General features: G+C 32.9%; 4 protein-coding genes across 4 annotated transcripts; 2 read left to right on the top strand and 2 right to left on the bottom strand.

Annotated features, from left to right (window-relative positions):
* Positions 1-1,153: 1,153 nt before the first annotated feature.
* On the bottom strand, positions 1,154-1,923 carry LOC133840083 (uncharacterized). Its single transcript, XM_062271740.1, has 3 exons — positions 1,610-1,923; positions 1,373-1,543; positions 1,154-1,318 (listed from the first exon to the last, which is right to left on the bottom strand). The coding sequence occupies exons 1-3, from the start codon at positions 1,808-1,810 to the stop codon at positions 1,154-1,156; spliced, it is 537 nt and encodes a 178-aa protein (XP_062127724.1). The 5' UTR covers positions 1,811-1,923.
* Positions 1,924-2,330: 407 nt separating this feature from the next.
* On the bottom strand, positions 2,331-3,252 carry LOC133845669 (uncharacterized). Its single transcript, XM_062280209.1, has 3 exons — positions 2,991-3,252; positions 2,762-2,932; positions 2,331-2,706 (listed from the first exon to the last, which is right to left on the bottom strand). The coding sequence occupies exons 1-3, from the start codon at positions 3,189-3,191 to the stop codon at positions 2,542-2,544; spliced, it is 537 nt and encodes a 178-aa protein (XP_062136193.1). The 5' UTR covers positions 3,192-3,252; the 3' UTR covers positions 2,331-2,541.
* Positions 3,253-12,510: 9,258 nt separating this feature from the next.
* Positions 12,511-13,156, top strand: LOC133840082 (uncharacterized). Its single transcript, XM_062271739.1, has 3 exons — positions 12,511-12,705; positions 12,763-12,933; positions 12,989-13,156. The coding sequence occupies exons 1-3, from the start codon at positions 12,511-12,513 to the stop codon at positions 13,154-13,156; spliced, it is 534 nt and encodes a 177-aa protein (XP_062127723.1).
* Positions 13,157-16,383: 3,227 nt separating this feature from the next.
* Positions 16,384-17,365, top strand: LOC133845053 (uncharacterized). Its single transcript, XM_062279391.1, has 3 exons — positions 16,384-16,871; positions 16,939-17,103; positions 17,159-17,365. The coding sequence occupies exons 1-3, from the start codon at positions 16,671-16,673 to the stop codon at positions 17,321-17,323; spliced, it is 531 nt and encodes a 176-aa protein (XP_062135375.1). The 5' UTR covers positions 16,384-16,670; the 3' UTR covers positions 17,324-17,365.
* The last annotated feature ends 8,986 nt before the right edge of the window (positions 17,366-26,351 follow it).

Here is a 26,351-nt window from a genome sequence, read left to right as displayed (position 1 = left end):
TCGAATCTTGTAATCGCCTGTCGGCAATGGCAAGAACCTTTCAAATTCTTTTTGGTACACCAAATTACGTACAAGGAAATTCTGCAAGTTTTTGAGCCATTAGACTTTATATGTATTTTAGTTATTCTCTTGCTTACTTACCTCAAAGGGACAGGAATGGTTAATATTGGATTGTATGCTCAATGCATCGAAGAATATTCTTTCAAAAGATAGTTTTTTTATTCATATTAGCCATTAATCTACAAAAATCGAATGTAGTATTGAACATAAATGGACGATATCCATTAAATTTTCGCCACAGACTAAGATTCACCTGCAATTTGGAAGTCTTTAAATAAGTATTCTTTAAAATGGTTTATGTATGTCACATACCTTCCCAGCTTTTAAGGGTGCTTTCAACAATACTGCATGCACGTTTAGTCCAACAATTCCACGACCCAAAACTTTAAGATTACAAATCTTGAATTGGACATAGGATGCATCTAAAGCCTCGCATTCAATGTTTGTAAAACGAGAGCATTCGGACTCTAGTGATCCACAGATCAGCAGTAAAATAGCCAATATATTCTTCATAATCCACTGTCGAACTAAATGTAAAGCTAAATTTATAGAATGATTGTCACTTACCAATGACCAAATACCAATATCCAACTAATGAATCAAACAAGCCATTAAATATGTAACCGGACTGTGACAAGAAGAACAATTAGATGTTCATTAAAATATCACATGTAAAATATACAAGAGACGGAAAATAGAACAATTTAACATAAAAGTTGTTATCCCAAGAAGGAAATAAATTAGCTAACTTCACTTCTGAATATTCCTATGCAACCTAATTCCAAATTATGACTGCCAAAGTATTGGAGAAATAAAGACATACCAATATCAATTTTACCACTCAATTAAAGTTCGCAAATATTATGCATAAAATTTACATAATATTAATGAGTTAAAGCCCATAGTGACAAATACGCTATAAAAGTTAAATTGAAGTAGTTTAAATTAATAAAATACAAATAAATGAAGTTTCTTTTTATTTAATATTTTCAAAAATATTTCAAAAATATAAAATTAAATTTATTGAAAACCAAAACCAGAACCACAACCTGAAACCTGAAACCTGAAACCTTAAAATAATTCAGAAAATTCATTAAGATTGCATCAAATCTTCTTTCACCGAAAAGTTTACGTAAACTGTTGCTTTACATTCGTTGTCGGTATAAGCCTTCAGACGAACTTGATATTCGCCAGTTGGTAATGGTAAATACTTTAATTGCTCTTCCTTGAGAACCCAATCACGTACATAGAGTTCTTTCTGCAATAGAAATTTTGTTAAAATTTGTTGAAAACCTTTGAATTTATAGCTTACGTCATATGGACACGTCTGATTGATATTTGAATATTTGAGAAACGCTCGGTAAATTATTCTATGAAATGTTAATGTCGAATTTGTGCATGCCATAGCTTTACAGAAATCAAGGGACGAATTGAAAATAAATGGACGAAATTCACTATATTTCTTCCAAAGACTGAGATTTACCTGTAATATACAAAAATAAAACTCAAAGTAGTATAGTACTCGTATAGTAATATATTTAATATTCACCTTAGCATTATTGAAAGGTCCTGTTAACAGTTTCGCATCGATGGTCAAAGCAATAATGCCACGTCCAATAACCTTAAGTTTGCATTGGGCAAAGGAAACATAGGATTTATCTAGCACATTACATTTAATGTTTGTAAAACGATATCTTCTCTCCGGTATAACTATGCCACATAGCAATAATATTATTAAAAGTGCTCGCATAGTCAGGCCAACAGCAAAACTAATAACTAATACTAAGAATGTTGTTTATGGGATTTTATATGAATTTGGAAAATTTACATTAAACATTATTAATAGTCAGATAGCTCATTTAATGTATTTACGGACTAATGACTAAATATGACGTAAACAGATTGATATACTTAATTTTCATAATTATAGCTGTTACCTATAGGGTTAGAAGATTATTATAACTTTGTGCCTCCAGGAAATGTATTTAACAAGCAAAGGAAGGAAATTCAGACCCTATAAAGTAGACATATTCTTGATCAGCGTTCACAGTTTAGTATAGCCTTATAAGCACCTATGAATACCTTATGAACTCCTAAATCTCAGAGGCTATAAGAGATAGAGTTACAACTTAATATATTTCTAAAGGACTTGTTATGTTTTCACGCAGACCAAGTTTATTTTAATATACCAGATTGTCAGCTAAAGGAAGTAAGACCCGTAGTAAGTAGGAGTTCTTTCCATAAGTACAAAAGTATTTTTTAAATAAATTTTACAATTTTTATCTGATCGAAACTAAATTTCTTGGAATCATAAATACAGCATTTTAAAGATTTGAAGTCCAAAGTAACAAACAATTACAAATTAATTTGTTACCTGCTTACAAATGTTTTTTCAAATATTTTTTGAGATATTATATAATAGAAAATGTAAACCAAAACCAGAAACGCAACCGAAACTCTCAAAATATTTGCTTAAATGCATTATGATTGCATCAAATCTTCTTTTACCGAAAAGTTTATGTAAACTATTGCTTTACATTCGTTGTCGGTGAATGCCATCACTTTAATTTGATATTCACCAGATGGTAATGGTAAGAGCTTTAATTGCTCTTCTTTAAGAACCCAATTACGTATGTAGATTTCTTTCTGCAATAGATTTCATAATTGTGGGATGTTAAATTTGTTTGAATTGATAACTTACATCATACGGGCACGTTTGATTTAGGTTTGAATATTTGAGAACAGCTCGGTAAATGATTCTATGAAATGATAATGTCGAATTCGTGCATGCCATAGCTTTACAGAAATCAAGGGACGAATTGAAAATAAATGGACGAAATTCACTGTATTTACGCCAAAGGCTGAGATTAACCTGAAATTAAACGAAATAAAATTTAAAGTAGTATAGTATAGTACAAAATAATAGTCACCTTAGCATTATAGAAAGGTCCTTTTAAAAGCTTCGCTTCCACGGTTAAAGCAATTATTCCACGACCAACAACTTTAAGTTTGCACTGTGCAAAGGAGGTATATGATTTATCTAGCACATTACATTTAATGTTGGTAAAACGATATCTTCTCTCCGGTAATACGAATCCGGAGAGTAATAATGTTATTAAGAGAACTCGCATTGTCAGGCCAACAGCAAAACAAATAACTAAAACTAAGAAGTTTGTCGAGGGGATTTTATATGAATTTCATTCATTAATGCATAAACATTATTAATAGTCAAATGGCTTAATATCTTTCCGCCATGATGACCAGATATGAAGTAGACCGGAAGGTATACTTTATTTAAATATATAATTTTATTATTATACTACCATTTATTTGAACAAAAATAGCTTTAACTTATAAACACAAAGATAAATTGAGCAAAAAAGATAAGCAGGAACAAGAATAATTTCGTTTTTATTTTCTTGCTTTACTTTAAGACAGCAATAAACTTTCTTTAACCAAAAAATTGGCATACAATATAGCTTTACATTTGTTGTCGGTAAAACCCTTTAATTTAAGTTGATATTCTCCCGACGGTAGCGGCAAGAATTTCAATTGCTCATCCTGTAGGACCCAATTACTTATGACAATTTCTTTCTGAAAATACATTCATTATTGCAATAAGGATAATTAATTATTTTAACTTACTTCAAAGGGACAAGTATGATTCAAATTTGAATACTTCTTCAAAGCTCTGTAAATGATTCTTTGAAATGTCATTGTCGAATTCGTGCATGCCGCAGCCTTGCAATAATCCAGCGTCGCATTATATAAAAATGGATGGAATCCATTATATTTACGCCAAAGACTGAGATTTACCTGTGAAAATAAACCAATCATAACAAAAATACATCACAAACACATTTATACCACACCTTAGAATTATAAAAGGGTCCTTTTAAAAGATTTGCATGCACATTTAAAGCAATAATTCCACGACCAAGAACTTTTAGATTGCATTTTGAAAAGGACACGTAGGATTCGTCTATAACCTCACACTTTAAGTTGGTAAAACGAGTTGTTCTCTCTGATAAAGCAACGGAGGACAAAACTAGGATGAGGAATGATGTCCACATTGTTATAGCGATAGACGAACAAAAACTACAAATCGTTGAATACTTTTACAAATAATTCATTGGGGCTTTTATATAGATTTAGACTATAAAAATCATAATGGCATCAAGTAAGTAATTGTCAAAATAATTATTCAATCTTTTTCCGCACGAGCGAGTCAATTCGTTTAATTTACTCAAACAATTCATTTTGTTATCTATTGTAATATGTAATTAAAAAGTACTTAATATACAGCCGATTAAAGCTATGTTCTTTTATAATAAATATAATTATTTAACTAAAAATATGTTTTTTTATGGTGACTTTTTAGTTATATAAAAAACAAGTAAGAAAGTTACAGTCGAGTGTGCTCGACTGTGAGATACCCGCTACCCACTTTTAATAAAGGCAAAATATTGCGGTATAATTTTCAAAATATACCGAAAATACTAAAAATACTAAAAATATACCAAATGGTATGTTTGGTATATCGATATAGTACACCATTCAAAATATAGACGGCACAATATACCAAATTGTCAGCCAAAGCAACTAAGACCCCTAGTAAGTAGGCGTGTTTGCCCATACAAAAGTATTTCTTTAATAACTTCCACAATTTGTATCTGATCGCAATCAAATTTTCAGGAATCATAAATACTATAGTTATTATTGTATACACCATTCAAATTCGCAGCTCTAGCTTTACGGTTGTTATTTAATTTTTTTGATATGCTGGGGCGGAAGTGGGCGTGGCAAAAATTTAAAACAAACTTGATCTGCGTGCAAACATAACAAATGCTGTCGAAAAAAATTATAGCTCTATCTCGTATAGTCTCTGAGATCTAGGTGTTCATACGGACAGACGGACGGACGGACAGACGGACAGACGGACATGGCTATATCGTCTCGGCTGTTGACGCTGATCAAGAATATATATACTTTATAGGGTCGGAGATGCCTCCTTCTACCTGTTACATACATTTCCTGCCGGCACAAAGTTATAATACCCTTCTACCCTATGGGTAGCGGGTTTAAAAATTATTATCGTGGGGATTTTATACGAGTTTGGAAAATTTCATTCATTAATGCATAAACATTATTAATAGTCAAATGGCTCATTTAATATCTTTCCGCCTTGATGACCAGATATGATATATATATATTATTATATTATTATTTATTTAAACAAAATAGCTTTAACTTATAAACACAAAGAGAAATTGAGCAAAAAAGATAAGCAGATACAAGAATGATTTCTGTTTTATTTTCTTGCTTTACTTTAAGATAGCAATAAACTTTCTTTAACCAAAAAGTTGGCATACAATATAGCTTTACATTCATTGTCGGTAAAAGCCTTTAATTTAAGTTGATATTCTCCCGACGGTAGCGGCAAGAATTTCAATTGCTCCTCCTGCAAAACCCAATTATTTACGACAATTTCTTTCTGAAAATACATTCATTAATTGCGATGCTCTTATGATGTTATTCATTATTTTAACTTACTTCAAAGGGACAAGTATGATTTAAATTTGAATACTTCTTCAAAGCTCTGTAAATGATTCTTTGAAATGTCATTGTCGAATTCGTGCATGCCGCAGCCTTGCAATAATTCAGCGTCGCATTGTATAAAAATGGATGGAATACATTATATTTACGCCAAAGACTGAGATTTACCTGTAAAAATAAATCAGTCATAACTAAAACACATCAGAAATACATTCATAACAGACCTTAGAATTATAGAAGGGTCCCTTTAGCAGATTCGCATGCACATTCAAAGCAATAATTCCACGACCAACAACCTTTAGATTGCATTTTGAAAAGGACACATAGGATTCGTCTATAACCTCACACTTTAAGTTGGTAAAACGAGTTGTTCTCTCTGATAAAACAACGGAGGACAAAAGTAGGATGAGTAATGATGTCCTCATTGTCAGACCGATAGACAACAAAAAACACAAATCGTTGAATACGTTTACAAAATTTAAATTCATTGGGGCTTTTATATAGATTTAGACAATAAAAATCATAATGACACCAACTAAGTAATTATTAAAATAATTATTCAATCTTTTTCCGCACGAACGAGTCAATTCGTTTAATTTGGAGTGTTTTTCAAACTCAAACAATTAATTTTGTTATCTATTGTAATATGTAATTAAAATGTACTTAATATATATAATATAATAGTATGTATATTTCATTTATTTCTTATTTTTACAAACGATTAAAGTGATATTCTTTTATAATAAATATAATTATTTAACTAAAAATATGTTTTTTTATGGTGACTGTTTAGTTATATAAAAAAAATTATAGTTTCAATAGATACAAATGCAAAATATATAAAAAATGTTATTAAACAAAGTAAACAAAACATCACTGGATCTTTATCCCAAAATTTGATAATTTAACATAGTATTTCGTACCATTAGGTCTCTAAATACGTAAAATATACATTGCAAACTCTGAAAATGTGTTGCCTACTTTTGTGCGGATAAAAAATTTTATTTTTTTTATTAAAATAATAACGATGCACTGTTACCTAACTGGGCAACTTAAACAAATCAGTAGTAATAAACAGAAAAGTAATTATGTAGCAGCACATAATAAATATAAAGTAAATAAAGATTGTATAAATTGAACCTAAGGATATACGAGAAATGTATGGATAAAAAAAAAAGAATACTCGAAAATTCCAAAGGCATTATACAGGCAATTCTATACATATTTAAAGAAATAAATTAAGATGGTTTTCAATTAAAATTTATTTTTTTATTCCTTTTCATTAAATTTTCAACTCTTTCAAAATTTACATAAACTTTTGCTCTCAAAATATTATCGGAATATGCAAACAACTGAATCTGGTATTCTCCTGACGGAATTGGTATGAATTTTAGAAACTCTTCTTTGAACACCATATTTCGCACATATATTTCATCCTAAAATAACGTAAATTAATTTAAAATTATATATTCAACAATATTATATACTCACGTCATACGGACAAGAATGATTAATATTTGAGTTTGGCGCTACAGCATCGTGAAATACTTTTTCAAATGACAATTTGTATTTAGATGTCGAGACAAGCTTACAGAAATCAAACGTGGTATTAAACATGAAGGGCCGAAAACCATTATACTTCCGCCAAAGACCAAGATTTACCTGTAATATGAAAACTAGTTAGTTACTAAATATTTTATTATTTTTTTAAGTCAACACACTTTTCCATTAGTAATTGGATCTTTCAAAAGAACTGCCTGAATAGTTAATGAAATGAGTCCACGGCCCAGCACTTTAAGATGGCATTGCCTAAATGTAACATATAAGGGCGACGTTTCCACACACTTGACGTTCGTATAGCGAGTTACATTTTCAGAGAATCGATCAACAGATAACACAGATAACACAGACAGCAGCAAAAGCGAGAATGACATCCACATTTTGAGTTCGAAAACTCAAACTGAAATGTTGAATGGTTTGAAAGCAACTTTCAAACTGAGTAATCTTGATATGTATTACTTCAACTGTATTCGTATCATTAACTTACTGATCTTTATCTCAATTATTGAGCAGTGAATTGAAACCACTTTTACACACGAGTAATAAGTGAATAAATAAAGTCGAGTGTTCTCGACTGTGAAATACCTACTAAACATTAGTAATTAAGTCAAAAGAGTGCCTACATTTTGTTAAAATGTATATAATAAATATACCGAAACATATTACAAATATATGAAATTAATATGTCAAGAAATTCTCAATAAACCGAATTAAAATACAGAGAAATTCTCAAATATACAACATTAATATACCAAGGAATTCTCAAATATACCAAATTAATATACCAAGAAATATACAAATATATTTTTAGCTCAACCATTTAAGCCCTAACTTCTAAGTTTTTATAAATTTTAAGTCGTTTACTTGAACAGACAGACATACTATATGTATATCTTCTCGGCTGTTGATGTTATAATCTTAACCCATCATTACATAACATATAACAAATAGTTTTTTAATATCTTTATTCCTGGTATTTACATTTCAGCCAAAAAAACAAATTAACATTTAAATATAGTATAATTTTATGTAATATCATTACATTAAGATCTTTCATAAAATGTGCATAATTTATAGACACTTAAATATAATATTCTGAATATTACAAATATATTTCTTGTTTTACCTATCGATAATGGGTATACAAATAAGCTATAACTGCGCAATTTGACATCTAAATCGTTTTTATATTATTAAATTCTACAAGAGTTCGCAATTCAATGTATTTAAATATCATTACTACAATGAATATTCAGATTTTAAAAACCGAAATAAAATTTGTCATGAACAAAACTCAAATGAAAAGTTCTTTAAAATATGCGCCAGTTGAATAGAGATTCTATTTGTGTGAAGTATTCAGAACATCTTGCAGTTGAAGTTCTGAATATTGTTTTGCATTTGGACAAAGTCAAAGTTTTTCGGCCAACAGCAGTTGATTAGGGATTCTTGAATTTGCATTTGCTTATGCAAATCGTACAACGGAAACGGAAAGAGAAACAAAATCTGTTCTGAGGCAATCAAAATTATGCTTCTACATTATAAAGCATCGCTTTTGACCAGCATTTTTTTTTCCTTTTGCTGGGTAACCAACAAATTAATTTTGACTAATTAGTCGCATGAATTTTCGTGGCGCAGCTTTCGAAAACCGCACTCATTGGCATAGCCTGTCAGTCATTTACATAAATTCGTGAATAATGTGTAAGCAAAGAAAGAGAGGGAAATAAAAGGTCTCGGGGCATGTAAAAATAAATTTGCAGTGCGTCTAATTATGACTGAGATTGAGTGCCAAAAACTTTTTTGACAGCAAAGCAAAAATAATGAGCGAGAGATCTGAAAACAAGCTTAGGGACAACACCTTTTCGGAAAATCGCTTCGTAGTGCAACGCTTGTGAGTGTATTAAGGAAATGTCAGAAACTCAATCAAAAACTTTGTCTAAGCTGTGGTAAACTTGTTGCCAGCAGCTGTGTGTATATAAGCAGGCAACTTAGTTGCCATTATTAACAAGTTTTCGTTATGCAAATGAGCTTCGAACATCAACAGCAACATGGAAGATGCAAAAGTAAAAAGAGCAACGAAAAAAATAAGGGAAAATAGTTCAAAGAATCTTTTTTGTTAGTTGAACAAACGATCAGATGCTATATAAATGATATTCTAGATATTTATTTTATTTCATTATTAATGATTTTCCTTTATTTCAACACTTGACAGCGGTTTCGGTTAAAAATGCATAACTCAATGAAATTGATGAATGTTTAAGTGACAAGCGTCAGTTGGTGTTGCCATTTCCTATTGTTTGCCTAACAAATGATTTGTGGGCCTCAGAACTCGAGCCCAAGCCCAAGCCCAAACCCAAACCCAAATGCAACTCAATCTCAATCAATTTGGAGAACTGAAATAGCGACGGCAAAGCTGAAACCCAAGAGATTATGCTTGTGCTTGACTTTCATAACTTTGCCGCAATTACAGAGCCCTAATGCTTCATAGTCTCGACCCCGTGACCTTTAAAGCAGCCGCCCATTGATTTTGTCAATGGCAAAAGAAGAAAGCCCCAATGCCTTGTCATAAATCAATCCGAGCGCAAATTTTTCGCCAAAGCATTAAAAGCATTACAAAAAGCGCAATTTTTTCTGTTCTGGGTTTTTTGTTGTTGCTTTCCTTGGCAGTCCGCCGCGACTCCAGGCTCTCAACCGCCATGCTGTCATGTCTTTGTCATGTTGAACAAAAGCAGTTGCCAGTGGCTATGGCAGCAGTGGCCATGTTACGTATACGCCCAGTAGAACACACATGCAAAGGACATCATGGGCAAATGAATGAATGAATGAATGAATGCCAAACCCAAGGCAATCTTTTGTCTGCTTGTGTGTGTTGTTGTCTAGCTGATTCTACTTGGAGGAATACTTATATGTGGATTTTGCATGTTCGCTTTAAGCTTTCTGCTTGGCATTTGATTGTTTTCCATGTCGGCAGCAACGCCTGCAAAAGCCTTCGTAACTAAGTAAATATATTTATCTTGGCTCATTTATATGCATTCAGCCAGCCAGAGGGCACAACGAATAGACTTCTACTAATACATATACGCAAACACACACACATCTCTAACGTATATTTGATAAACTTTATCAAAACGTATCGTTATCGTTATTCGCTTTATTTCGTTGTAGGTCAACAAATGTGTCGACTAAGCAGTTCTTGATTCGCTCTGTTCTTTGTTCTTTTCTCTTAAAGCCCAGCTCTTAAGTTTGTGTTCCACAATTTGTGGCATGCAACACGTACGTACCACAAGCCCCCATTTCGGTTTCACTCGACAACCGAAAACAAGTTTGACAGCTTTTCGAGCTCATTTCACATGCAAAAGAATCCCACGTAACAAGAATTCTTGGTTGCCAGCTTCTTCTTGGTGTAAAGTTCATTGCCACAAGTTGTGGCAAACAGCAACAGCAATGAAAGTGAAGATGCAGATATGAATGCAGTTGCCAAACAGGTCGATACTCAAAGCAGCATTTGGCATAGTTTTGCATTAAAATAAAATTCCAGAATATCACATAAAAGTCTACAACATTCAGCAGAGATAGAGAAAGAGAGAAAGGGAAAAAATGGTAATATTAATATGTATTTAGAGATGGAGAAAGAGATAAAAGGAAGGAAAATGGTAATAGTTATGTTCTGCATAGCTTTTGAATGTTTGACTGCTGCTCATGAGGGAAATAAAACACTAAAGCATTGACATTTTGAAGTGCTCTCAATGCACATGAACGCACATGAATTATTTTCAGCTAAACAAAACGACAATATCGTTGCATGGATCTGCGGTTACGCGATGAGGGGAATTGGCGGAAAACACCAGCGAAAAATACATCAGCAAAATGAAAATGAAAATACAAATGCAAATGCAAATGTCTAATGGATTTGTTGTCATTTGAAACCGACAATTCTGACCACGAGAGCGGAAAACATGAGCAATCATTTTGCATCATGTTTAATTTAGCGATATTAAGTGCATAAATTTTTTAAGGATTGCACCACAAATATTACAAATTAAACGTATTTCAATTAGCGTGTTTGGATTCAAATCAATAGTCTACAAACTATTTCCATGAGTTATTTATTGTTAAACAATTGAGCAATCAGTGTTACTGCATAATTCTCTTATTATGGGAATTGCCTATATCAATTTACATTTTCCACATTTTTTGGCCTCCATTGGCATCCATTTTGCTCGCAGTCGGAGGTCGCTCAATGTTCCGTATTATGTCCTGGATTCATTGGCTCCCTTCTACAGGATGTGTATTGTCAAATTGTTGTTCTCGATATTCATATGCACATATATTTACTACGAATATCAAATAATTCATATTGTATTCAATTTATGCCTCAACTTATGCTACAATGGCTACGAACCTTCTTTTATGTTTAATATCACATGCAATTATTGCAAACTTGTTGCCAAAGGCCATAACAAACTGTCAATTGAGAACTTTTTCAACTGCCCAAAAACAATTCAACTTTCATCCTTCCATCAATGATGCAAAATAATAATTTAAGATTTATTTTAATTAACTTTGAGAAGATTTAATTGTACAGAATATGAAATTTTCAGGAAGAGCTTCTCAATTTATTTTCGCATGCACACAAGCATGTATTAAATGTAATCAATTTTGTTTGGATTACAAAAATAATAGAGCTAGGAAGACATTATTAAAACGAATGTATAAATAATAATTGAAAATAACTCAAGAGAACTTATTTTTCTTTATGGGATTCTTTGTACGATAATCTCTTTATATACATAACATATGAGATGAATTTAAATAGAATTAAATAGATAGATAGTAATGTAAAATATGCAATCGGGATTGCACCTTCTATGTATAAATAAAAGTTCGAAGTAATATATTAAATTTAAATCGATCTAATATATATATTAAGAGGCTACAAAGGCAAAGAAATTCAGATTGCAAGGATGGCACTTTCTATTCTTAAGTAAAAGGTCACTTTAAATTACCTAATAACAAAAATTAATCACAACTATTTTACCCTTTAATAATTAACCTAATCTCTAGGCAAAGGCTACAAACTTAAAACAAGTAAATCAAAACAGCTTATCGAAATTTATACTACAACCTAGCTCTGATTATTTATAATTTTATATGCGTGCACAATTTTACGTTTTAACCTATTGATACCACAAATTGATACATATTACCATATTAAAATACTCAAAATAAATCAATAAAAAATCTGTAATTGTTGTACTACTATAAAAATGATCATTCAGGCAAAACAACACAACATTTATTATATTTAATGTTAGTCGAAGTCTAGGACTGTCAACAATGTGGAATCTTTTCATATTTCTACTACTTGTGGAATTCTCAGCAAGTGTCACACGATTTACAAACATCAATTGCGAGGTCTTAGAAGCATCAAAAACATCATTTAAGGAGTGCGAACTTAAGGTTTTGGGCCGCGGTAAAATCGGCTTGAATCTTCATATGGAACTTAATTTCACAAATACTACAATAGTTAAAGTAAGTTCAATTATTATAATTAAATATTATGCTAATCATTTTACATGTTTTGCACAGGAAAATATCAGTTTGTTTCGTAGATTTAGCGGATTTCGTCCGTTTATGTTCAACAAAACTATTGATTTTTGCAAGTTTATGGCTAACTCAAATAGTAAGCTGTCCTTTGAGAAACTTGTACTTGACTCAATTAGTCAATTCTCGAATCTAAATCACTCTTGCCCATATACGGTAAGTCAGTTGATATATTTTAATATTTATTTAAGAACATTTTCTTGATTTCCAGAAAGATATAATCATTCGAAATATGTTATTTAAAGAGGAGTTTGTCGAATTTTTACCACTTCCCTCTGGCGAGTATAGATTTCAGTTCATGACACAAATGGATAACATTTGGATAAACCGAATAACTGCTCAAATGTCACATAATGAAAAACTTACTGTAAGCAAATAACTTGAATACTATAAATAAGTAAAGACGCTACAATTAAGTTTGTAGCACTATAAGATTCCTGCAAGACATTTTTTTGTACTCGGAATTGTTTCAGAATTTACGTTTAGAGGTATGTATATAAAATTCGTATAATTTTGGTTATGTGTACTTAAAAATAGTAAGAAGGATACAATTAATCCATAGAATATATATTTAAAATATACCATAAGGTGCAAGATATACCAGATTTTCAGCCAACACAACTTTGCAGTAAACATTTTTGCTATACAAAAGAATTTGTTAAATAATTTATACAATTTTGATCTAATCGCATTCAGGAATCATAAATACTGTAGTCTCTGAGATCCAGTGCTTTACATGAACAGGGCTTGAGGTTTTTACTTCAAACTTTGTAGCCCTGAATATTTTTGAAAATAATACTAATAATGTTTAATGGACCGTGCATTAAATAAATTATTGAGTTAACTAGTCCAAAATCATTCAACAATTGCAAAAACTTTAACATTCCATGTTAGTCGATATGGAGACCTGTGCTCTACTACATAATATGGTCTCCATTTATATTCATACTGCTTGTGAATTTCCATGCAAGTCTCACTAAATTTACTAATATTAAATGTGAAGTTTTTGACAAATCAGTTACCTCATTCAAGGAATGTGAGCTTAAAATTTTGGGTCGCGACATTGTATGAATATTCATATGGTCGTTTTCATCACTAATACTATCAAAAGTGTTAAAGTAAGTAAATATCAGTCTGTGGCGCAGATACAACGGATTTCGTCCATTTATGTTCAACATCACTTACGATTTTTGCCGGTTGATGGCCAACAACAATTTAAAATTATCCTTTGAAAAAATAGGTCTTGATGCAATTAACGAAAATTCAAACATAAATCATTCTTGTCCATATAAGGTGATATTTTAAATCTATTTTATAATTCATTTCAAGCATTTCTGATGGATTTTCAGAATTATATAATCATACGCAATTTAATATTTAAAGAGGAGTTTCTCAAATATTTGCCCTTGCAGGCCATGACAGCATTTAATAACATTTGGATACACCGAATTAGTGTTCAAATGGCAATCAACGAAAAGGTAATCGCAAACAATTAGATTGCATATTAAAAATATAAATGTATATATAAACACAACTATAATTTCAAAATTTTAAAAAATTACCAAAAAAAGGCCAGTACAGATGCAATTTATAGTTGTGTATAGTATAGATGCAATTTATTGTGTCGGAAATTATTTGTTGAACCTCTTATGCGATTGGAATACAATATATGTTAAATAAGCTGCCTATACTTTAAAAATTTTACAAACAGTTGATTTTTATACCCGCTACCCATAGGGTAGAAGGGTATTATAACTTTGTGCCGGCAGGAAATGTATGTAACAGGTAGAACGAGGCATCTCCGACCCTATAAAGTATATATATTCTTGATCAGCGTCAACAGCCGAGACGATCTAGTCATGTCCGTCTGTCCGTCTGTGTCTGTCCGTCTGTCCGTGTGAAACACTGGATCTCAGAGACTATAATAGATAGAGCTATAATTTCGACAGCATATGTTATGTTTGCACGCAGATCAAGATTGTTTCAAATATTTACCACGCCCACTTCCGCCCCGCAAATCCAAAAAATCGAATAACAAGCGTAACTATAGAGCTACAGCTGCGAATTTTGGTATATACAATACCATTGGTATATTTTTAGTATTTTTGTAATATATTCGGTATATTTTAAGAAAAATACTTTTATTCAAAATGGGTAGCGGGTATCTCACAGTCGAGTACACTCGACTGTAGCTTTCTTACTTGTTAATAATGAGAAATGAGTTTAAATGTGCCAAACAGCCAGAGCGATTGATGACCTGTTTATGAACATGTTTCTTAAATTGAAATGCTTTAATGTAATATTAATGAAAGTCAAATAGTAGTTATAATCATATAACATACAATATCTCTAAATTGAATTCAGTTTAACTGTACTTAAAATTCAACCGAAAAAACCATTTGCAAATTCAACTGTTAATCGTTATATGTATTGGATAGTTGTTAGATACCATTCGGAATAGTTGGACAAACTTTCGGAAAGCAATGCGCGATTAACAAACGACGTCCAATTACCCTGTGAGAGTGTAAACGTATTCATCGCATTCTTAATAATATATCCAGCTGAAGTTTATATTACTTTTTTATTATTTATTGGACATGAATGCGTTTAATTTCGAGTTAATGCTTTAAATTAACGTCAGCATATTTCACAATTACAATGGCTACCGACCTTTCATATTTCATACCGCATTCGATTATTGCAATCACGTGACCAAAGGCAATACCAAAGTGTCATGTACTTTACATTTAATGTTAATGTCGATGGTGTTTCTTCTTTAATCGATGGTTACATCCAATAACAACCACATTATTCTTTATTTCCATTTATTAAGAATGAACTAAAGAGCTTAAACCTTAAATTTGATGTGGCAAAAGTGAAATGCAGTTGCACTTGTTTCGTTGCTTTAATAATTGTTTTCGATTCTACTTTAAGTACAAAACTAATCATAATTTATATATAGAGTATATCAGTATAACGTATACTACAAATAAAGAAATTAATAATCCGTAACTGTTTCACAATAATCATAATTTTTTAAGTTCACAACGAGTAATAGCAATTGACATTAATATTCTTTCAAGTTAGTTGAACAATTGTTCTGTTTTCAATTGTACAATGTGCGGTTCGTTTATATTTCTGCTGCTTCCATTTGCAGTTTTCTCCGTAACTGTGAATCGCTTCACGAATATCAAATGTGAATCCTTGGATACATCGCTAGTTGCATATAAAGTATGCGATCTTAAGGTTTTGGGTCGCGGCATTGTTGGCTTAAATATGCACATGGAAATTTACAATACGACCATCAAGAATGTTAAAGTAAGCCCATATAATATATTTAGTTAATCGTTCAACTATTAAATATCTCTTCTCATAGCATAACATCAGTCTTTGGCGTAAATATAGCGGCTATCGACCATTTTTGTACAACTCAACTTTTGATTTCTGCAAGTTTATGGCCAATTCCAATGCCAAATTATCCTTTGAGAAAATTGTGTTGGGAAGTTTAATCGAGAATTCCAATATAAATCATAGTTGTCCCTTTGAGGTGAGTTACTCCATTTATTAAAACAACTTTTGATTAAATGTACTTGATTTCCAGAAAGATTTAATCATACGAAATTTGGTATTGAAAGAGGAGTTTCTCAATTTTCTGCCACTTCCCTCGGGCGAGTATAAAATTCAGATCTTATTGGCATTCTACAATATTTGGGTATCAAAAACAGATGTGCATATATTACGCAAAGAAGACCTTATGAAAAGCAAATAATCTGACATGATTTATCTAATGACAAGCAATTAAAAAGCGCTTAAAAACGAATAAAAGCATATGCAAAATCTGGTGATAAATTCATATTTTATATTTGTTGGAATTCACTACGAATACTGGGACGATGTGGTTGTCATTTCTAATTTTACTGCTGGCTTTTGAGGGACATTCGGCAACCGTCAGTCGATTTACGAACGTTGAGTGCAAGATATTGGACATTGGCTATATTACGTATCCGAAATGTTATCTCAAGTTATTGGGTCGCGATATTGTGGGCTTAAATATTCACTTGAAATTATTGAAACCACCCGTTGAGACGGTCAAAGTAACTATCGTATACTAAATATATAATATATTAAGTTCATATTATTATATTCTTTTCTAAATTTCAGGTTAATCTTAGCCTTTGGCGTAAATTTAGCGGATATCGTCCATTCATGTTCAACATCACTTTTGATTACTGCAAGTATGCCGAGAATCCGACTTTCTCATTTCAGCACATCGTGCTCTCTGCCATCAAGGAAAGCTCAAACATAAATCACACTTGTCCTTATGATGTAAGTATTCATGTTATGTGCATTTAATTTTATTATTTTAATTGTTTACTCTTAGCATGATATTATTGTGCAAAACATGATCTTCAAAGAGGAATATCTGAGGCTATTGCCTTTACCGGCGGGTGAATACCAATTTCAGGTTTTGATAGCCACCTACAACAAGTGGAGAACTATCATCAAAGCAACTGTATTGCATAATGAGAATTTAATGTATAATTAATGATAATGATGACACCTTTGCGGAATTAATGATCTGTAAAATGTGTTACTACAAATATAATATGGGAATTAACATTTTCACTTCTCTCCATAAATTCTACGTAACGGTCTAGGGCCTGATACCATTTTAAAACAAGTTTTATAAAAGCAATAGGTAATATTCTTAAACATACCAACTTAATATAATTGAAAAATTATTAAATATACCGCATATAGTGGCTATATAGATATATTACTATACTCAATATACGCTGATATCAAGTGTTTCATAAGGATAGATGCACAGACATTTGTTAGTAATTAACCATTTACAAAATTATTTTGAAATGTATAAAATAAATGTATAAATAACATAAATTGAATTAGTTGCATAATACTGAAATTCAAGAACTTCACTTTTAAACACGCTCAATTCATATTAACGAAGCAGAAATCGCAAGCATTTCTATTTTTCTAAAATTTGCAACATTCTATGTTGTAGTTATGTGTCGGAGATGCTTTTCTTTTCCAGAGCTTGCACAGCATTAACCGCATCATTACGTTTGCATTTATTGCAGAAGCAACGTGACATTTCAATTGGCCCAAAGGCGGGTCGAAAGTGCGCGCCAGGACTACATAAATCCGCAGCGGATACCAGCCAAGCGCTCCCCTAAGTACAATGGGAAGCCGCACAACACACACACACGCAAGCACACACACACACACACATGTGGCTCGTAAGTCAGCACGTAGAGAAAAAGCTGCGCCGTAAAATGTTGGCAAACTAGCGACGAGGGTAACGCTAAAAAGTGTAAGAAAATCATCAACTAAATGGCTAGCGGGAAGGGGGCAGAGGCGGCATTTGCGGGGCGCGTTCGTGCACATTTCGCTACTTAAAGCCACAAAAGCCACACACGCACACCAGCTCCAACATACACACACACACACCAACACAACAATGAGCGGGCGTCTTTATCACCGCCATTGTTGTTAATTTTGCAAGGCAGGCAACGAAGCTCGAGCTTTGCGCCGGAAACGGAAACTAGCAGCACTTGCCTGTCGCGGCAACGTCGCGGCTAATGTGTCGCTCTCTCTCTCTTCTCTTCATGTGTGTTAGTGTGTGTGTGTGTGACATTTACAGTTGAATTATGAGCGCACATAAATAAAATGTCGTTTGCAATGGCAGCGACAAAATGTCTGCTAAAATTTCCGCTTACGCTGAGGTCGCAAAATTACCTGAACTGCGTCGTTGACACGAAATTGAGAACAGAAAATTTCAAAGCACATACACACACACACACACACACACATACTCACACACAGCGACACACACTCGAGACTTACACATTGACATTTAGAATTCGCATTGAATGACATTAAATAACAGTTAACAACTGTGAACTAGATCATGGCTCAAAAGCCATCAAAGTCGGCGTTAAAAACAGCTCATAGCAAATTGTGTAAAGTTGCTCGACTATGAGAATATCTAATGAGAAAATTGCAAACTTTTTAAAGATTGGTTTCTTCAAAATGTTCACTATAACTAAATAATATCACACATTAAAGTATGATTATTAAATAAAGATTTTTAAACATGAAAAAAGTTCTTCCTGCCGATGCAAAAAACTTTTTGGGTAAAGAGCCTTAGTAAACATTCTGCTTACTATTTTCGTCATTAACCTTTTTAATAAGTTTTTATACTTTAATAAGTTCTAAGCTTAATTTTGTTCAGCGAAATAAGTGAATTAGTTAGTAAGCATTCAGTTATTTACATTTCTTATTAAAGGTCTATTTTATATCTTGCTTAAAATAATTTGATGTAAGCAAGTTGAAATTTTGTTAATATTATTTATTCTTATAGTTCTATTATTTTTATTATTATATAACTTCATACATATTTTTATCATATTTTAAATAGCATTTATTTATCAATTAAGTATATTTTGTATTCTCTTATATCGTTACTTTTAATATTGTTTACTCTATTATTATTATTATTATTCTATAATTATCTTATTCTATCATTTTATTTGAATATATACATATTTATAATCTTAGTTTGCAAACTCTTATATTGTTTATACTGTCAAATATTTTATTTTTATATTTACTTGAATTGAATATTTTCTATACTCAACACCTTTGAGAACTCATCATACCCATCGCAACGCAATTCTAATATTAACAGGGTACAAATAAAATCCGACAGCTTTTGGTTATTCCCATTTGTCTGCTGATGCTTTCGATTCTCGGCGTTAATCCCCTTCCCCATGCAGCTTTGTGGATAGGGCATCGGGTTATATAATATTTATGCGCACTCATGGCATACATATTTAAACTAGCAACGAGCACTTTTGAGACCTTTTTTGAATTGATTTTTGGCCAAATTGTTTTTTGATTTGAATAAAAATTCGCATGCAAATAGCTTCGCAGCCAGACAACAGACAAAAGTGAACAGACAAAGACAATTTGGAGAGGAAAAAGTCGCAAAGCTGCTTAAATATGCGATCGCAAAGTTTAAAGCAAAATGCCACAAAGCAATTTCAAGCAATTGGAAATATGTTTATACACTCGTACACTACATACTTGCATCTCTGCTCTTTTCATCTGCCATGTAATGCAATTGTTTCAGTTTCAGTTTACTTTGCGCTCCTCCTTAGACTCCTCACTCCTCAGACTTCGCTCAAAAAATGAGTGGAAATTCAAGGCGGGGTCACATAGCCAGAATTGGAGCGACAGCAAATGCTGCTCGTATTTATTTATTTCATTCTTTTACTTGCTTTGCTATTTTCAATTTACGTTTACAATAATTCAGCAAACGTGGAAATGGACAGCTATAAATTCGCCAGAATAAACACGCACACACACACGAAGAGACAAAGAGACTGAGAAAGAGAGATGCGAAACAAAACCCAGACGTAAAAGGAAAAACGAGAAAACCAAAGAGTAGAACGATTTATATGGCAACAAACGATTTACTTGCACGACGAATAAATACGTATACGACAGCGTGAACATAACAACGAATTGCAAATACTTTAAGATACGATAAATAAGAGAAAATACTTTAGTTATACATTTTTTTTTATATTTTTATAAAATATTGTTAAATACAAATTTTTTAGTAAATAATTCAGTAAAATATTTTCTGCTTTTTTTTACAATAATGTTTTAGAAGATATTTATATATCTTTTTAGAAAATATTGTCTTAAAATATTGTTAAGTGAAAAAACTGTTCAGTAAATATTTCACTATTATTCATTTCATTTTTTAAAAATTTATTTAATATATAAAAAACATTCTAGAAAATATTTCAGTAAAACATTTTTTTTAATTATTTTTTTTATCTATATATTGTAAAAATAGTACTTTACTTTATCGCCTTTACTTAACCCAACTTACAACTCAAACTGTCAGCAAAAAAATCGACATCACATTGTGTTACATAGCTCTTAACATTTTTGTGTAGCTTTGCTGGCGTTTATCCTCAGGGAACTACAATGTATAAAATGTAAAGTTTTTATTTCTTTACTGAACACATTGAGGGCAATTTATGTTATGCCATTTTCAACTCGAAAGCATAAAATATGCTGGAAATTGAGAGGGTTCCGTTTTTGGGGTCAGTGTAAAACAAATGTCGACAAGTGCAATTATAAAAGGTGGTCAGAGAGCGAAAGCTGGAGGAATGCCAAGCTGGGAGGAGAACCAACAACACGAAGAGGAGTGCGGTTAAATGGATGTAATGCCGTGTAAATGGCAATGCGAATGCGGTCAGCAGCTTCAACTTCCAACTGGAGAATGGAGAATGGATCTAGCTGGGAATGTTTGTGTGTGGGCGTTTGGTTTTTGGGTTCTAGCTGGAGGCGTGGCAATGAAATTGACGCTGATTCGAGCGTGACTCACGCGACATTTTCAAACTGCTCTGGCATTTTCAATGAAATTGATGACTGATTGATTTTTATGGTTGCTGCGAAACAATTAAACGGTAATTAAGCTATTGAATCAACATTGATGAATGTGTCGAAAGATTAAGCTTGCACACTGCTAAATGATTTGTTTGCTATAATAATTTAATTGCTACTCACTCGTTATTCTTTTTTATTGCATTCCACTCGTAATAAGTAATGGATATAAAGAAAGCCATAATTTCGGATATTAGCCATTAATAAACAGAAAGAATTCGTATGAGTTAGTCGATACTTTATATTTTTGCTAGATATTTATTTAATACTCACTGGATACTCGTTACTCTCTACTCGCTACTTTCTACTCTCTACTTTCTAGTTATACGACACTTTATTCGCCATTCTCTAGTAGGTAGTGTAGTAGGACGTGTGCCTACACACACATACATACATATACTTTAACTCGATGCTCTCTCGGCTATCCGAACTCTCTCTCGATATTGGCTCTCTTTATCATGCCTCTCATTCTATTTCACATTCTATGTTATACATAATTAAGCTATACGGTCAGTCTTGATCGAACAGCAGAATAAATCGGACGCTAAAATACAATTAGTGTTGTTTCTTTAACTACCACAATTTCAGAAGTGGGATCGGCTAAAAAAAAAAAATGAACACGTCTACATTTGAAAAATACACTACGACACAATTAAAGAAGTGGCTAACAGCGCTATGTTTGCCCACGACGCGCAACAAGGCAGAATTAATAAAACGATTGCTCGATGTTTCACCAGAGATGTTTGAAGAAGTGCCATCAGGAAGCAACGATTTATTAAATTTGGCCAATATTTTGTCTGGCCAAGAAAACGAATTGCCCAACAACATCGAGCGTCATGATCAGACTCAAAATGTTCCCGAAAATTCTGACCTAGGAGAGAGTATTCGCCAGGATTTGCTAAACACTATTCAAAAGCTGCAAGAAGAATTACGTTTAGTCAAAGAGGAATTGCGAAATTCTCAGAACAACGCAGCTGCACATCAGATGTCTACAACAGAAATAGACAACAACAACAACGGCGCCACACAGTTTTTGCGCGCAGCTGCACAGCGTTCGGCGCCAGAAGTCGCGAATTTGGGCGACAACAACAACAACAACGACAGCAACGGATCGACACAAACAACAACGGCGCCACACACTTACTCGATTTGTGCACAGCTGCACAAAGTGCGGCGTCAGAAGTCGCAAATTTGGGCGGCAGCAACGACAACAACAACAACATCAGTAGTTCTCTATGTCAAATTATGGGCAGCACTGGAAATGTAACGGACAGTACTGTAGAAGAAAAGAATGAACTAAGCGAAGTAAAATGTGGGTCAGCGGTCTCGCTCGCACTCGCAAAGGAAGCTACGCTGGAGTTCGACGGAAAATATTGTGCACGTTTTTGGGTAAACCAACTCAAAAGTGTTGCAGATATGTGTAAACTTGATGAGGACTCGCTTCGCATGCTATTGGCCATAAAGTTAAAAGGAAACGCTCAGCAATGGCTGCATGCAAATTCAACTCGCTTGCGTGAACCTTTTCACAAGCTTTGTGATCAACTGATAATAACATTCGGCACTGTAGCTTCGAAGACAGAACTACGACGAAAGTTTGAGCAACGAAAGTGGCAACAAAATGAGCGTTTTGCAATGTACTTCGAGGAGAAGATCGCCTTATCACAATCCATTACACTGGACAACGATGAGCTTTTGGAACACATTATCGAAGGTATACCGGAGCTGAACTTACGCAACCAGGCGCGCATTCAGAGATTTGGAGATCCAGAGCAGATGCTACAAGCTTTTGCACACATATGTCTTCCGAAATACGATGCGATAGAGGGTACTAAGATGACGGCGGAGAACAACGACAAGTGATGCCACAACTGGAACATAGATTATTAGGCAACAAATGTTAGGAACACAGATTGTTGGGCAACAACTGTTAGGGACATCAACTGTTAGGCAACAACTGTTAGGAACATAGATTATTAGGCAACATCTGTTAGGAGCACAGACTGTTAACGATAACAGAACGAATAATGAAAACAAACTGTTAGGAAATATTTATGCTAAACCACAACTGTTACGAGATTGTTATGCTAAATCACAACTATTAGAGGATCAATTTATTAAGGGCGATAGATTAAATGAAAAAAAAAAAAAACTTTTATGGAATTATTAGAAGAAAATAATTAAGAACAACAAAGATTTATCAAATTAGTAAACTCAGCTTCTACTTCCATGTTTACATGGAAGAAACTTTTCAATGTTTTAATCAGGCAAGAATTAAATAATAAGTAAAAATGTATAAAAATGTTTTACTGTACGAAATAATAGTAAAAGTATTAGTTAAGATTTATTTTTATTCTTTGTAAAGTCAAGATCAGGAGATCTGGTTCGCAGGATGGCCGAGTTGTAGTAGGACGTGTGCCTACACACACATACATACATATACTTTAACTCGATGCTCTCTCGGCTATCCGAACTCTCTCTCGATATTGGCTCTCTTTATCATGCCTCTCATTCTATTTCACATTCTATGTTATACATAATTAAGCTATACGGTCAGTCTTGATCGAACAGCAGAATAAATCGGACGCTAAAATACAATTAGTGTTGTTTCTTTAACTACCACAGTAAGATGGTTATAAAGAAAAACTGAGTATTTAATCTAGAATATAAAAAAAGTATTAGCTCGCTACAATATTTCTGCATTTGCTTGCTATTTTAGTTACTAAATTACAACTCTTTAAATGATTATGTACTTTGCACTCGCTATTCTTTAGTTTCTTTCCACTTACTTTCACTACTTCTTATTCAAAACTCTAAGTTCTCTTCCTATGGCTTTACCCCTTTGCTTTTCCTTGTCACATGCTATTTTTACCAGAGACTAAACACTCGCTGCAATTCACTACACTTCTATTTTTACTCGCTACTTTATTTTCTATTATTTCTTACTTTTACTAATTGCTTTTACTTTTGTTTTTTTTTTTAACTCGCAACTCTTACACTTCTCTCCCTACTTTAATTTATATATTTATATTTTCTCTTACTCGTTTCTTATTCTAGTCTCGTTGCTTGTCCCCCCAGCTGTTTTTTTATTCACTACTTCTTTTTCTTCTACTAATCCATAAACACATCTTTCGGTGGTTATTACTCCTCGTTAACTTTTAAATAACCATAAGAAAATACTTTATGGTAAGCGAACAACTCACGCATATATCGAACGCCCTTAAATTTCATATAAAGTTGAAGCTCTAGTTTTCCCCACTGGCCTGAAATGAATTTATGTCAGTGGCACTTCATTTTAAGCCCACGGAAATACAAAAACCCATGAAGAAGCGTTCTGGTATAAAGTAATCGCAAGCCGACAAGTTTTGTGTCTTGTGCCTGACATTAAATTAATTTGTTGCCTACAAAACTTTCGATGTTCAAATAGTATCCACGAGTGGCAATCGTTGTATCAGACACACACACACACACACACACATACACACAGGCTGCTGCAGTAGCACGGCAAAAAACTTGTTAAAGACGAGAATAACAAGAAAAGTTTTAAATCATTCGCTGAGCGAAGAATAACAACAACTACAACAACAACTTCAACACAACACAACAAACAATGGAAAGATGGCGAAAGTTATGGCCAAAAATTGCACGAAAGGCGTACTCGCAAATATGTATGTATAGATGTATGTATTTGTTTTGTTGGCACTGTGTTTCAGATATCTAGTAGAATTGTTGTGTCTCTGGCTTGTTGTGCAAAGCCTTGAATGTCAGGGACACTCGCTAAATTTGCTGCACAGCTGACTTGCTTAAATCAATAGCGAATTTCGCTTTTGAAGAATATGTTAGAAGTGTATTTTAGTGTTAAAATAATCAAAAATGTACACAGAAAAAGTACGGGATAAATCAAGAAATGGTGGATTTATCTAGATAGTCCCAAATTTACTTAATACAAGTAGGAAAATACTACTTTTAATCAGAACCGAATAATAGATTCTTTGTCGTTTAGTACACGCCAGAGAACTGCAACGAGTATGATTAAATATGAGCGAATACTCATACCCAAATTGCAATCAAATTAAATCAAATCATTTTACTCGAACCGATTTTCGCTCGGCAATCACAATCAAGTACAAGTATGGGCTGCTTCGGCTTGCATCAAACCCTTTGATGCGATTGTTGCTAACGATTCATTGGGTTGAACTGTTGCTAAGTCAGAATTCAAAGGCATTTTTACTCGAGTATAATTGTGTTACTATACGCAATGATATTCCCATGAAATTTTATACAGATGTCTTTAACAGTCTTGCCAACTCAAGAAAAAAAGAACTAACCCGAAATGTGAAGACTGCTAAGCTTAAATTGAACTTTCTCCTTACTTTTAGTTCCGAAAACCGAAAAAAATTCTTTTTGTTTTAATTTTGAATATGTATTTTGACATCTTATTAGTTTTATATAATATAATAAGCATCCATTGTAACTCATTCGAAAATTGTGTTGCTTAAATCTAATGTTTTAGGTGTATTCCGATTTGTTTAGATCATTTTCTTAGTGTACTACTGTGGACAAAAAGTAAGGTGAATTTGTTTGTAAAATGAAAAATCTTTATTTATTCTTCTAAATCAATATCATGCCCTTCAAAGTAATCCCCTCCCGATAAAATACACTTTTTTTCCTATCCTCGAAACATGCCAAATAGTCCCTTTTCGGTATAGCCATCAGTGCCTTCTTCGATTTAGCGTTTATCTCCTCAATCGACTCGAAACGCGTTCCCCGAAGTGGTTTCTTCAGTTTTGGGAATAGTCAGAAGTCACACGGAGCCAAATCAGGCGAATACGGTGGTTGTGGAACGATATGCCTCAAATTTTTGGCGAAATGGTCAAGAAAAACGTGTACAGAAATTGGTCGTTTTTGGTACCAAACGAGATTTGACTTTTCGAAGGCCCAAATGATCTTTCAAAATGGTTTTCGCAGATCTTTCTCATATTCCGATCATATCAGTAAGGTCTCTAATAGTCAACCGACGATTTTTGCCTCCACTTCATTGACGTGTTGGTCATGTGTTAACGTCGATTGTCGTCCGGAGCGCTCCAAGT

The sequence above is a fragment of the Drosophila sulfurigaster genome, chromosome 3 (genome assembly GCF_023558435.1).
Source record: "Drosophila sulfurigaster albostrigata strain 15112-1811.04 chromosome 3, ASM2355843v2, whole genome shotgun sequence".
NCBI lineage: Eukaryota > Metazoa > Arthropoda > Insecta > Diptera > Drosophilidae > Drosophila > Drosophila sulfurigaster.
Note: the sequence above shows the minus strand (reverse complement) of the source record. Positions and strands in the feature narration are given on the sequence as shown.

What these genes read in the sequence shown, in the direction of transcription:
- LOC133840082 (XM_062271739.1), top strand. Translation starts at nt 12,511, where the DNA reads ATGTGGAATCTTTTCATATTTCTACTACTTGTGGAATTCTCAGCAAGT. An exon ending in CAAATACTACAATAGTTAAA is followed by an intron (nt 12,706 to 12,762) that starts GTAAGTTCAATT and finishes TGTTTTGCACAG; the next exon opens with GAAAATATCAGTTTGTTTCG. An exon ending in ATCACTCTTGCCCATATACG is followed by an intron (nt 12,934 to 12,988) that starts GTAAGTCAGTTG and finishes CTTGATTTCCAG; the next exon opens with AAAGATATAATCATTCGAAA.
- LOC133840083 (XM_062271740.1), bottom strand. Translation starts at nt 1,810, where the DNA reads ATGCGAGCACTTTTAATAATATTATTGCTATGTGGCATAGTTATACCG. An exon ending in GACCTTTCAATAATGCTAAG is followed by an intron (nt 1,544 to 1,609) that starts GTGAATATTAAA and finishes TGTATATTACAG; the next exon opens with GTAAATCTCAGTCTTTGGAA. An exon ending in ATCAGACGTGTCCATATGAC is followed by an intron (nt 1,319 to 1,372) that starts GTAAGCTATAAA and finishes TTTCTATTGCAG; the next exon opens with AAAGAACTCTATGTACGTGA.
- LOC133845053 (XM_062279391.1), top strand. Translation starts at nt 16,671, where the DNA reads ATGTGGTTGTCATTTCTAATTTTACTGCTGGCTTTTGAGGGACATTCG. An exon ending in CACCCGTTGAGACGGTCAAA is followed by an intron (nt 16,872 to 16,938) that starts GTAACTATCGTA and finishes TCTAAATTTCAG; the next exon opens with GTTAATCTTAGCCTTTGGCG. An exon ending in ATCACACTTGTCCTTATGAT is followed by an intron (nt 17,104 to 17,158) that starts GTAAGTATTCAT and finishes GTTTACTCTTAG; the next exon opens with CATGATATTATTGTGCAAAA.
- LOC133845669 (XM_062280209.1), bottom strand. Translation starts at nt 3,191, where the DNA reads ATGCGAGTTCTCTTAATAACATTATTACTCTCCGGATTCGTATTACCG. An exon ending in GACCTTTCTATAATGCTAAG is followed by an intron (nt 2,933 to 2,990) that starts GTGACTATTATT and finishes GTTTAATTTCAG; the next exon opens with GTTAATCTCAGCCTTTGGCG. An exon ending in ATCAAACGTGCCCGTATGAT is followed by an intron (nt 2,707 to 2,761) that starts GTAAGTTATCAA and finishes AATCTATTGCAG; the next exon opens with AAAGAAATCTACATACGTAA.